Below are 13,441 nucleotides of genomic sequence, written 5' to 3'. Positions count from 1 at the left end.
TACGCAACCAAGACGATATACAGGCACTTTTGGAGGATCTGACTCGACTTCAAAGTTGGGCAGATGACAACGGACTTACCTTTAACACTTCAAAGTGTAAAGTAGTCCATCTGCGACTTGTCGCAAACTACAGTTATAACTTAGGTAACTCCTCTCTAGTAGTATCCCAAGTCGAAAAAGATTTAGGGGTCCTGGTGCCTTACGATTTAAAGTCTTACACTAGCTGTGACAAAAATGCCTTCCGAGCAAACCTTGCACTGGCCAATTTGACGGAAGAACTTTCCATATAATTTTCAATAGTTTCGTCTGTCCCCATTTAGAATACGAAAACATAGTATTTCCCCCCTCACTCCAAAAAGATGAGGACACCCTGGAGCGTATCCAACAGCGACCCACGAAATCAGTTTGAGGACTCAAATCTAAACCTTACGAAGAGCGCCTCCATTCACTTAATCTTTACCCATTAGAGTATAGACGACTTAGAGGTGACCTGATGGCTTATAGTATTCTTAACACTTCTGGACATCCCCTTAAACACCTACTTAGGCTTAGTTCCAACACTAAACTAAGGGGTAACACCCAAAAACTGGAGACACAACATAGCAGAACGGACTGTAGACACAACTTCTACTCCTTAAGAGTTGTCAAAAGCTGGAATTCGCTGCCGGCCGAGCTAGTCCAAACGACTTCCCAGGAGTCCTTTAAGAGGCAACTTGATCTATTCTTAAGGACTAAGGATAGTATCACACTATGATTTACTAATTTCTTTTCCACTTTTATTGTTAACATACCTAGGTTCCTGCCTGGAGAATTTGGTGATCCCCTGCTACTAAACACAGAAGCCTGTTAAGCGAAAGCTTCTTCTACTCCGTCCACGACCATTTGAACCATTTGAATATGCTGAGAAGTGAATGACCTATTTGGCTAGTCCACTACTCTACATATTACTGAAAACGATTATGGATAACCCTTTAAACAATTACATATGCATTTTTAGCGTGTTTGACATACTCATAACCTCGATCTTTTATTCAATATTGACACGGAAACATAAGCTCGCTTTTCAGTTTTTTGCGTTTGCTTTGTCGATCTGTGAAGGTCAGGTTCAGTATATTTCGGGCTATTCACAGCATGTAAACAAACAAATTTTTATAGCGTAAAATAACCCGCTGGCCTTTTTTGTAGGGCTTATCGGCAATATTTGCCTTATTCACCCTTTTTAAGAAATCTCGTAATTATTTGTAATTGATATACATTACAACTACGTACATGCATAGTTTCTATACATTATCAGTGATCAGATTGTTGGGAAGTTTATTCACGACTTTTCAGTTGAGCTTATGAAAAGCATTCCTTCTGGGTTTGTTGTTAGCATCCTGGAAAATTTGTGAACTGTATGGATTGTGTTCCCTATGGTATCATTGTGTTGTAAACTGCAATTGGCTAAATACTAGTGGATAAAAGTCATTTCGCTTTGTTTGACGATGTACGCCAACTGCATTGATTAATAACTCATGTTTCAAAAGAAATCTAAGCAATTATTTCAGAAATGGTCTTCAGTAAGCATCATTTCTGACGGGTTCCGAACCGTTTTTCAATTTCTTTAATCATTATTCTTGGTTTTCAAGTAAATACCAACTAAAAATTATATATCAAGATGACTTTTGCATATAATCAGTGACTTTGTAACCTTAACCCTCCTCTCAATTTGACCGCCACCAACTTGTTTCCAACTTACTCCTGCACTAATCAATTGCACACGTTAATGTAGACTAAGGTTTGTCCCACGTATTGCCTATCCCAGCCACCACAATCCACCTTGATTCGCCAAGTTTTAATACGCAATTAGTTTCTAATCTATGACATTTGTTGTTTCTATAAATCCCGATCCATTCCTTTAAATAACGTTTTGTTTATATCTATTATAACCCTTTTTTCTCTGAAATGTTAGTCTTTCATCTACGTATCAAATTCAATGTACTTTTATTACTTTTTGTTATTTTTTTAATGCTCATTTCCTCTATAGTGTTTTCTGTCCAGAGGAATCTTTAGACGACAATGAAGCTATTCTCATTACAGATACTTTATAAAACTGACACATCAGCTAAATTATTACAAGCTTCACATGAACTATCGGACTTCGGTTATTTTCAGCGATCCAGTGTTCGAGAATTTATGGACTTTACTGCTAAAGTGGTCTGTGAACGAACAGCTCGTTGCCAGCGTGTACAAATTAAACAACAAGGTTTATTTCATGTATAATATTTAGCTTACCTTTGGGTAGATTATATTTGTCATGTTTATGTTCGTCATGATAATCTATGTGGTGTACTAATTTGTGACCAAGAATATCCTCCAAGGGTTGCTCAGACGTTATTAACCAAAGTGAGCTGCATAATTTACCACTTTCTTGTTATCATTGAATCACTTTCAAGACTTTGTTTTCAGTACAACATTCGCACTAGTTTTTTTTAATTTCACTTCTGTCTGAATTCAGAACTATCATATATTGTTGACATCTAAACTAAAACACAAAATACAATAAAGTAGTCAAATGAAGAATGACATTTTATCACTAAATTTTTGTGCTAGTTCAGATTGCTGTTCATTTTCTTGTTTGATTTTCCATCATAGTGTTTAGCACAGATCAACTGGATTATTGTGCCGACACCATGAAATTCCCTACGGTCGTGTAAATATGCACTGAGGAAAGTGAATGTTAGGAAGCATTCTTAGAAACAACGTAGCTACTGTAGTTTATGGCTGAGTATTGAACAGTCCTACTTATTCTAATATTAGTCTAAACGCTTTGTTCAGCAGTTTTCTTAATTCTAACTAAATGTACTACTTGATTTCTTTAATATGAAACTTGGTAACATTTACCCCATTGATATTCCTAGTCAAACATAGTTTTATATGTTCACGTGTTAGTTTCAGTAAAATAAATATACCTGTGGTTAAATAAATTCATAGAACTGTTTTGTTGTCTCATTGAATTCTGTTCTAGGCCACTGAAGATTTCGCACTCCAATGTCCTGCATCCACTTGGGCAAATATGACTGTCGGGTAAGTTAGCCATGCGAACGAGTGCTTTTTGTAGACATCAAGTTCCCATTTATTCTCTTTGTATTATCTTAATGTGCGAAGAAATAGTAACAATTGTAAATTTCATATCGAATATCGTGACTTACAGTATAACTTATCAGTAATGTAATATGACTAGAGTTCACAATAAACGCAATGAAAGATAGGAATTAAAAAAATGAGTGGGTAGTGTAAAATGTAATTATTGATAAAATAACACAAGAAAATGTTTTTGAAAAGCATAAGTGAACTTATTGGTGTAAGGATTTGAAATCCAACAAACATTTGTTTTCATTATGACTTGAAGTACACTGTGCTCAAGATTTCGGAAGAGGTAATGAAATGTCTAAAGTTATGCAAAGGCAATGTGGGTTTGATATATGAAATGGCTATATACTTGGTTTGTAATAGTTCGTTACATTCCCTGATGTAGACTAGACAGAACAGTACTTTTGTATTCTTTGTTAGCCTACACTAAGACGCGAAATTGATAAAAAATAATCTTTAGTTCGTAATCTGTGACTGGATACAAATGAACATATAGACATTGTTAATTAGTGTTTGGCTGGCTAATTCCGGTAATTTGACCTTATCATTTAGAAATGGTAGTAAGTAGCTAGTTTTGTCTGTTAGCTTTTAGCTATATGAATTTAAAGAGATACGATAACCTATCAATAAAGTAGATATTATCATAGTATTGTAAGTATTACTAGTTGCTTTCTTTTGCTGAATGATTGAGCCAAGAGAGCTTTCATTATTCGATGATATATAGTAGACCTCTTCCCTGACAATTTCATCTCCTTACTAATGGAGTACGGGAATATGAACTGATGTACATACGTATCAGGTTGTACAATACGGCTCACTGATTGTAACGCCTTTCATAGTGTTTTCATTACTTTGAAAGTTATGGAATATCTAGCAGAAAATGTTGATGTTTTCAGCTAAAAAGTACATATTCTTTGTATATTTCCTATAACATGAGCTACTTTCATCATTCCTTCAGTGACAAAGATTACATACTATGCAGTGCTAGTGACATTTAAAGTTGCCGTCAAGTATAAACCAACAACCCAGTTAATCATACTCATAAACTAAAAACTAATCAATTGTACGGTCAGCTTGTGGTCTGTTTTACTTTCCATTTGAACCTAAACACTGATAAAGCCTTTAAAAACATTATATATGATTCCGCGATTATATTGGGAGTGAGTCATTCAATTTATAGGTGTTTTGAAATTTTTCAAATGACCAGTGAAACCATAACACCACCCTAGTTCCATATTGTTATCTTATCTACTCCCCTCTTAGAAAAGGAAGAGATACTTTTTTGCATGTTTCTTTTTGTTTCCCTTTCTAATTTTTAAAAATAAAAACAGATCTGATCCATGTAAAAAGATCCATGAATATTTACAGAAATATCAGAATCCTACCGAAGCAGATGGTTTAATGCGACTTCAGAATGAATTAGATGAAACTAAAGTTATTTTAGTGAGTTCCATTCTGATTCCTTTTTAGTTTGTCGTTCTTTTTTACTCTGTATTTCATTTCAAGTGACATAGGTAGCAATGACAATTCTCTCGGGAAAGTAATAGGTGATGGTTGTCAACATATTATTTTTCTTTTGTGTTCAGGCAATACACAATTATTTACCAGCAGCATTCACCATCTTAGAAACATTATCTTGTCAAGCTGAAAGCCGTAGCCATAAAACAGATGGTTGGTTGACTTTTGCCGTTTTCTATTCACATAGGCTTTACCAAGTGGTATATTTAAAATATAATTTGTCTATTTCTTTACTTAGACGTTTTACTTAACACCCAATCGGTTTTTGTCGGTTAGGTTAATGTCTCATCGTTTTTAGGAATGAAAATAATTGTTAATTGAGTTAAATCTAAATCTTATCCTGACATACTGTATGATAAACACAAGTTTAATGTTCATATTCGATGAACTTCACTGGATTCACTAGCATTACCATAGTATTAACAATGAATTAACATTCAGCTCTCATTGATATGCTAAAATTTGATCTCAAGTTATGAAACATGATTACGCGCAATTAACACATTGATTTATTCTGATATAGTTTATATGTCTGCAATTTTCAATCTCTCTGTTTACTTTTGACATTTGTGTAAGAAAATGAAATATGATTCGTCACTTTCATACTTTTAAGTAGTGTTGCTGTTGTTGTTCACAGAGTATTGAACGAATTAATTGACATTCTTGTTTTGCGAGCGTTTTTATTTGTATGCTGCTTTATCGTATGATCTAATCAGTCATATTATTTATTCATACTGGTCCTCTCTGTTCCTGTTTATTTCTTAGCGATCGGGATAAATATTTATCTAAATATTAGTAAATATAAATAAACTATGACTTATTTTCGATAAAATTTTAGAAGTCTGCCAGTAGTGTTAAAATACAGACTCAGAATATTTAAAGCATGTGTTTACAAGCTGGATTTTGGGCCACACTATTTGTCTAAGACCTAGTGTTACTATCCACTCACCAAAGCAGTAGTTGACTCAATTGACACATTATACACTTAAATTCAATAATGCGAGTAATTGATAAAGGAAAACAATATACACGCACGATTGGGATTTCAAATTTATTATACAGCTCTCTCTACAACAGTGATAACATATATAAAGGTCGGTTGTTAAAATCTGTCTAGTGGAAATCATCATTTCAGTTGATACAACTATGATCAGAATATTTTCCCAATTACAGATTATTTGAGCATCATTCGTACTATCTTCATACAGTTCTCATTGAAATTTTAAAAAAAGAATGCCTGAAAAGCGGAAATTAAGCTCATATGATTGTTCAATACTAGCAAATAAGCGTAGAAAAAAGTTGATGATGAGTATTGAAGTGTCTAACAATCTATGTTTAGTCAAAGCGCCTCTATCAGAATTTCCAGTAAATTCTATGACTTTAGGTTTTGTTTTGCCATTTGTGGTTTTTCAGCCATGTGTACAGCATATTTATCTAACCAGTCCTCATAAACTACGCATAAAACAAACTCATGGAAATCACTGGCATTTGCTATGGCTACCAAATAAATGCAACTTGAGTGTAAACATTGTTGCAGATCTATTTACGTAAGTAAAGAATGTCTCAGCCTGCATGTCACTAACAAGATTTTAGTCTCGTAGGAGGAATAGAAACATTAATTGTGTGTTTCCACTATGGGATCCTACATCATTTTGTGGAGTTGATTGTATATCTGTCAGAAGTTACACATGATAAGCACGTCTTAGATTTCATTAGTGTTTAAGGAATTTACGAAGCCTGTATCTTACAATTCAACATATTTTAACCGTATTTTTTGTGTATTGTGTCGCTTTACTAAGAAACAATTGCTGGTGAGTAGTTCGCCCTCATGAGTACTTACCGATCAATCATATTGCTTTATTAATAATATAGTTATCAGCATCCTATGGATCTTCTTAAAGTCTGAAACGTATCTTCAACACTATCAATGTCAACTCCTAGCTTCACATTAGTGAAGGAACCAAGGCGTAATAATGTTCCAGTTAACACCTCTTCTCCTTTGAAATACTTCGAACTAGAAGAACTGTTTTTCAGCTGTAAAATGTTTACTTTTATTAACTTTGCCATCATTATGTTTTCAACTAGGCCCTTTATAATTATTTAACCCAGTGTTTTAGGAAATCAGGTAATCAAGATTAGTTTGAATGTCTTGGTACGGTCACGGGTCAGGAGAATCCGCTGTCCCTCTTGAAATGCTCTCATATAGTCACGTGTACATAATCACTGCCTTTTCGTGACGGAAGTGTTGTCTACGAATTTGCGAGGACGGAAGGTGAATGTCGAGAGCTTTAACCGGGTTGGTGCGTACGGACTATTCACCTAGGGGAGTTGGGAAACCCTGATTCTAAAACATTGGTGCACGTGGGCTCCATAATCCTGGGGGAGAGAATGATGTATGGACTTATTTTTACTCACCGACTATCTTGGGACTGCTCTTTCTAACGCTGCCCCACTACTTTGTGGGTTAGACTTCTTGGTCTAAGGCTCGGGGAGTGGCCCCCTAGGGAAACCACATGTTTTGGTTTGGACACCTGGACACCCAGCCCACTTACAAATTCAATAATTTGTGTAGCGTGTCTATATTTTGGTGTCCCTTTATATCAATGTTTATGTGTTTAAGTAAAATAATAATGATAAGTCTGAAAAAAGATTTCTTGAACTTTTTTTGGAAGTTTCTTACTGCCTAAGTAAGGATCTTAACGATTACTTTTAGTCAAATTCATTAAGGCAGTTAATCTTACTCATAATTCGTCATAGTAATGTATCATAAAATAATAACTCATATATGTTATCCTGTGAGCTCCGAAACTGAAAGATATGTGTCTATAAAGTCGTGCATTATGTTCAGTCTCCATGTTGGGTGATATCGGTTTGTATCATCATGTTTTTTTTGCAAGGTGAGTTCAGTCGCTAACAATTTTTATATACGCTCTACTAGTGGACTGTCCAATATTGTCAATCCCTATTTTATTTTTGACGTTAATAAGTCAGTGATACTCTGTTAATTAATTGTCGTATAGTTCATCACAGCTACTGAAATAATGTGTGTTCACTTTTATAATTCATTATATGATAAGTATATGAACTATGAGTTCTCGATATTGTTGATTGTACATAGATACTACCCTCCCGCCGTATATTCTCATCTTATTTTTTTCTCTCTATAAGCACATAGTGTTTCTACCCCTTTATGTTGTGTAACTGATCTATCAATCGTGTGCAAACCTATATAAATTATGTGCTTTCAATAAAACCACCAGTTTTATTAGAGTAAATTAAGCCAACAATAATACTAAATCATTTCAATAATGTGACGTTGGAGTAAGATTTCATTAAAAAGACCATTAAATGTATAAATTGAACTATTGACTACATTATTAACGACCGAAAATTTATTAAGTTTATCGGTTAAAATAATTTACCTACGGGAATTCTGTGTGTAGCGTCTGAGTTTACTTTCTGACAAACTATGTGGTGTCGTCATTAGTAAAATAGGTTGTATGTATTAAATTCCATACTACAAATTAATGTAACCTTGATGGTGAATTATTTGTGTGTCTAAATGTGATGAAATAATTTCATTAATTAAACAGTCAGTCTATATCATCAATTTTTCATAGTACCCATACATGTTAATTACAATTATTGATCTTTTTAAACACCCATCTGGTCGTCTTTTCAAAAGGAAATCATCATTTCTGAAAATGATATGGACCTCAATGAAATCTTGCATAAATTCAATTAATTTCATCACTCAACTAAATTCACATTCAAAGCAAGGACGAACAAGAAATTTCATATTATTGAATATAAAATGATTTTATTTCAACCGGTAAACCTTTTCGCCAGTGTTTGTTTTTGTTTTCTTTTGCAAAAGAAACAAAACAAATTACACTGACTTATCTCTTCTTTTTACTATTATTTTTTAGCATAGTACATTAGAATCATTATTGTCTAGAGGTGAAAAACTTGATGATTTAGTTGAACGGTCCGAAGGTCTTAGTTTACAATCAAAAATGTTTTATACTACAGTAAGTTTTCTGTTGATTGATTTGTGTTGTTATTGGCCTTTTTCAAAAATTTATGAAGACAAAACCTCTTTACTCATTTAACTTTATGTATTTAGTTGTTAACCAATGATAAATAAGTTATTTCTGTGTATGAAACTTTATCATCATTCATCTGTAAAGTCGTTATTTCGTCTATTATTCCATGCGATAACTTAATAATTCAGTTTCCATAAGATGTGAGTGATCTACTCTCGTAGGAATTATGTTCGTTAGTATTGTTCCCTCGATAATTTTAAAAGTCGGTTGTGAGATGTGAATACGCTTGGAAAATAAATGACAAAGTACGTATTTAAGATCTGTTTTTAATTTTCATGGTTATTATTTCATTTAAAGTAATCACCTCTCATATATATATATATATATATATATATATATATATATATATATATATATATCGAAGTAGTGTTCATAAAATTAATATAAAATGTATACCGTGTTTCCGTCACTACCCTCTTTTTCTTTGCCAATTTAGGCGAAGAAAACAAACAAATGCTGTGTTATACTGTAAAGTTTTCATCGTTCAGTTCACCTATGCTCACTTCCCTGTATGTCGATTGGAATCAGGTAGTCAACCTAATCAATAGAAAATTTGAACCATTCATAATTTCTTTCTTACTTGTATCACTTTGTATTCGTTCCAGAATGCCAAGTTGATCTTTGTTTTTTATTTCCTTTGTTTGACTTCAACGTTTATCACATAATCGAACATCTGTTTATCAATAAGTTTGATTATCTTTGAAATCGTAATTTCCAGTCAAGTATTTTTCTTTTTTTTTGTGATTCATTAAATCGGTAGCATTGTGTTGTACTACTAATTTATTTTGGTAAACATTTGCGCTACTTGATTTCAATAAGATAATTTTTTGTTGTACTGGATTTTGTTCGAAATTTAGCACGTTGACTACTTAAGTTGTTGACTGTGTTAATATCAATAAAATTATCATAATAATTTATATTGTTCAGTTATATGTGTTGATGTATTTCAGTTCTTCCATAATTGCTGAAAACGTGATGTAATCGTTGATTCGTGAACTATGTATATACATATTTATTATGGTTATCATATCTTTTGGAATTTTCCCCTCTTTCGTTTTTGTTTATTCAGTATTTTGTGCATCAAAATATCAGTGTATATTTACACAGAATATTCTGCTTACTAATTGATTCAATACTTAGTTCTCTCTATTATTTTTCATCTTTAGTTCATGTTGATTCGTGATTGTATTCTGTTCGCTGACTTCCATTTTTCAAATTGATTTCAGTGTTTGTGGTTGAGGTTTTTTCTATTTGGAATGTCACAAGTTTCACGCTAACAAGATGATCATTCATTAAATCAAATATTCTGACATATATTTCTTACACTTTCGTCTTGGTTCATAGCTATTTTTGGGCGCCATCGATCAATTAGTTTGTTATGGTATTTTATGTTGAATGCGGTGTTGAAAACTTACAGATTAAGACTTAAAAACTGTCTTGTGTTACTTGGTTCTCCAGCCGAAATTGGTTGGGAGTGACAAACATAGAGTTAAAAATCTACACCAACACTAAACAATACTGCCCAATGGTCCTTGGATTTTGACCTGTTTTTAGTCTATCGGAGAGCAAACTGTATGAGTAAATTATGATACAAATTCACAGATGCAATATCCATTCTTTTTACATGATTAATAAACTCTTACGGGTTAGCTATATGTTCTTAACCATTAAAATCTATGGTTAGTTTACATACGATAACTCGTAACCATCAGTTCTAATTCTAGACATAACTCTAAACCGAACTTTTCTCTTAAACTTAACCCGAACTCAATACTAACCCTAACAAATATTACAGGTAAACGTCACTATATCTCGTACTTCTTTGATCACAATCATTTCATTCCTGAGCTTATATGTTGGTGTTTTCTCATCAGTCTGGCATCTTTTTGGACTTGAAGATGTTTTCCTAATCAATAATAATACTACGTCCGATGCTGGATATTTTGGTTTTACATGGTTTAGTATATGTCTTGCTTTAAGATGACATTTACTTATTACGGAAACCATGGTTTAACTCCCACTGATACGTGCTAAGGACTGATCATTTATTGTTAGCATCTATGGCGTTTACATCTAATTGTTTAGTGTCTTTCTACCTTGTTTTGACGATTGTTCAAACTAATAGTGACAGGTTGTCTGTAAGTTTCGGTCTTGATGAAGTACTTTTGCGAGTAGCATGTACTATTTGACTAAATCCTAATTCTGCCAAATATGCATATTAGGCCTTTTTAAAAGATGATGTTTATTATTGTGGTAAATTTGAATTTGGTCTGCTTGATTGTCAAGGCCAGAAAGCCCGTCTAGTGATCGAGGTTGTGTACTAGTGGCGGGATCGTAGTGTTTGTAAAAAGGTGATTATTTAATACATACTTAACTGAGAAGTCTCAACTTTAATATAATACATTTGGCACATTAGTTGCGTTTTCTGCCTTTGCTTTTAGTCTATTCGTGACTATAAGAGTATGTTCTAGTTAGCTCTGGAATTATATAGTTCACATTACGTTGCATATTATCAATACTTTGAAGCATCTTACAGATGTGCGCTATCTCTGTAAGCCAAGTGTATGCTATTTCATTCTGAATTCTATTACGTTTTGTTTTATAGTCCCATTTAATGTATGAATTTCTCTGTACATCCTTTTTTGTACTGCATTTATATTACCAATCTCGCTTAATATGGATTAGGCTTAATTCTTGTTGCTTTTCCACCAAGGTATAGTGATAGTGATGTAGTGCTGTAGATTTTCAAGTTCTGATCAACCCGAAGAGGCGATTCACTGTGTTGGAAGTTGTTTGTTTTTTATTATTTGTTATCACGTTAGTGTTGTGATTAACGTTTTTTCTGTCACTGAACCTTTATTTCCTAGCATGCTTCAAATTGTGGTTCCATTGGCTAAAAATGTGATATTTAATTCAAATAAGTTCTTTTTTTTACCTCGTTCAACGCTGTTACCTTGGATTCATAGGAATCCAGAGGGATAAAATTATCATACAATATAGCCAATGGTAAATTTACTTAAAAGTGGAGACGAATCACTTTGAAAGCCTTTGATGCATCTGCAAAGACATCCAATTAGGATTTCGCCTGATAAGATTATTGTAGGTACATGCATGTCGAATGAAATAATTGACTCACTACTATATGAATGCGTCAGTTTTACCAAACCGAATGAATTTATTACATGCACTCAGCAATCAAAACAGTATTACTCTGGTAACAATCTCACGTCTTTCTCATTATGGAGTTCCCAATATACAAGATCTTTGTGAGGAGTAAATGTAAACCGGAGGGTTTCTCTGCTCGTGTTTTTCTATTTCTAAGTTCCAAGTTTTAGTTGGTTACCGATGAGGCATATTGTAGCCACTCGACTTTAATAATTCTAGTTAGTTCGGTGGTCATTCGCAGGTCCATGAATTTGGTAATATGAATGCGGGGGCTTACCTCAGAACAGTAAAGTTCCAAACTCAGGTCGAAACTAATTATCAATTGCATGAATCCTGTTATCTCTTTTTAAGCACAAGTATTTTCGTACCAACTTTGCTGTGTCGGAAAACAATGGAGAACTATTTTACTATTCAAAGTTGTAGATCATTGGCTCGATAGATGTTTTCGTTCATGAATGTTGTGTAACCGATCAGGTCAAATAATAGCCATATGGAATTGAGATTTATTATTCTAATAGCATAGATAAGTGTAGTAATACCAACCCAGACCACAATTCCACTTAAGTTAGCCCGACTAAAGAAACCAAACCTGTTATGAATTTTCAGATTCACTTTAACTTTATGAACTGATTCTTACCTATATTAACCAATTATTCTATTAGTCTGTTAATTAATGCCTACATATATTGTCGTACTGTGATATCGATTAGTATTCATAAGCAGCTTACTAGCTCGATCGTTAATAATAACTGTTGTTATGATTAACTGTCATGGTTCATTAAGAAGCTTTACTTACATGCTTTTGTGAAATAAATTTGTTAAAACAACCTATAGCTTAATCAACGTAAATACACATAGGTTGGCAATTATTGTAAACAAGGAATGAATAGTTAACTGGATCTATTTCTTGGTCTTCTCTTTTCACTAAAAGTTTTACTTAGTTTCAATCTATGAACTATCCCTTAGATATTTTTCCTTTTGACCACTGCCAGTCTAATTTCCAATTCTCAAATTTCATGTTCAAACAGAAAACACAAACTCTGGAAATTTACAGTGAATTCAAGATGTAAAGTTTCTACGGTTTTAAGCTTATTTCAGTGTGTTCATTCTGTTTACCGTGTATTTATCTGAACTCTTTCTTGGATTTGTACTGAATCAACCGAGTGACAAAGTCAACAGCATCATGCACAACCAAAAATTAGTAGGAATACTCTGTGTTTGATCTGGTTCTTATGCCACATTAGGCTTTTTATAAGTCAAATCTATCTTATAATCTGGATTCTGCAGGTAATTCAGTCGAGTTTCACTATTTCACTGGATGATCTACCATGTTTATGATACTTGTGACATGTATATATTTTCACTTGGGTTAGCCATATATACTGTTTCACATAAAAAATCACTCTAAAGCCCGTTTTTGACATATATTCAATTGTTTCTCAAGACAGTATATTACCATAGGAAAGTGTTGTTTTCAGTAGAACCATATTAGGTTCAACATCATCGTCGCTACATATTTA

General features: G+C 33.3%; 1 protein-coding gene across 1 annotated transcript; it reads left to right on the top strand.

Annotated features, from left to right (window-relative positions):
- The first annotated feature begins 872 nt into the window (after positions 1-872).
- Positions 873-11,065, top strand: YKT6 (palmitoyltransferase). The gene is made up of 7 exons (XM_051215073.1): positions 873-1,098; positions 2,027-2,245; positions 2,285-2,385; positions 3,008-3,066; positions 4,464-4,575; positions 8,580-8,681; positions 9,193-11,065. The coding sequence occupies exons 2-7, from the start codon at positions 2,059-2,061 to the stop codon at positions 9,226-9,228; spliced, it is 597 nt and encodes a 198-aa protein (XP_051068257.1). The 5' UTR covers positions 873-1,098; positions 2,027-2,058; the 3' UTR covers positions 9,229-11,065.
- The last annotated feature ends 2,376 nt before the right edge of the window (positions 11,066-13,441 follow it).

The sequence above is a fragment of the Schistosoma haematobium genome, chromosome 2 (genome assembly GCF_000699445.3).
Source record: "Schistosoma haematobium chromosome 2, whole genome shotgun sequence".
NCBI classification, from domain to species: Eukaryota; Metazoa; Platyhelminthes; class Trematoda; order Strigeidida; family Schistosomatidae; genus Schistosoma; species Schistosoma haematobium.
The sequence above is the reverse complement of the archived record's forward strand: the minus strand, read 5'-3'. Positions and strand labels throughout refer to the sequence as shown.

Excerpts from the sequence above, each read along its gene's own strand:
- YKT6 (XM_051215073.1), top strand. The coding sequence starts at position 2,059 with ATGAAGCTATTCTCATTACAGATACTTTATAAAACTGACACATCAGCT. Across the intron at positions 2,246-2,284 it reads TGTACAAATTAAACAACAAG|ATTATATTTGTCATGTTTAT; the intron begins GTTTATTTCATG and ends ACCTTTGGGTAG. Across the intron at positions 2,386-3,007 it reads CTCAGACGTTATTAACCAAA|GCCACTGAAGATTTCGCACT; the intron begins GTGAGCTGCATA and ends ATTCTGTTCTAG.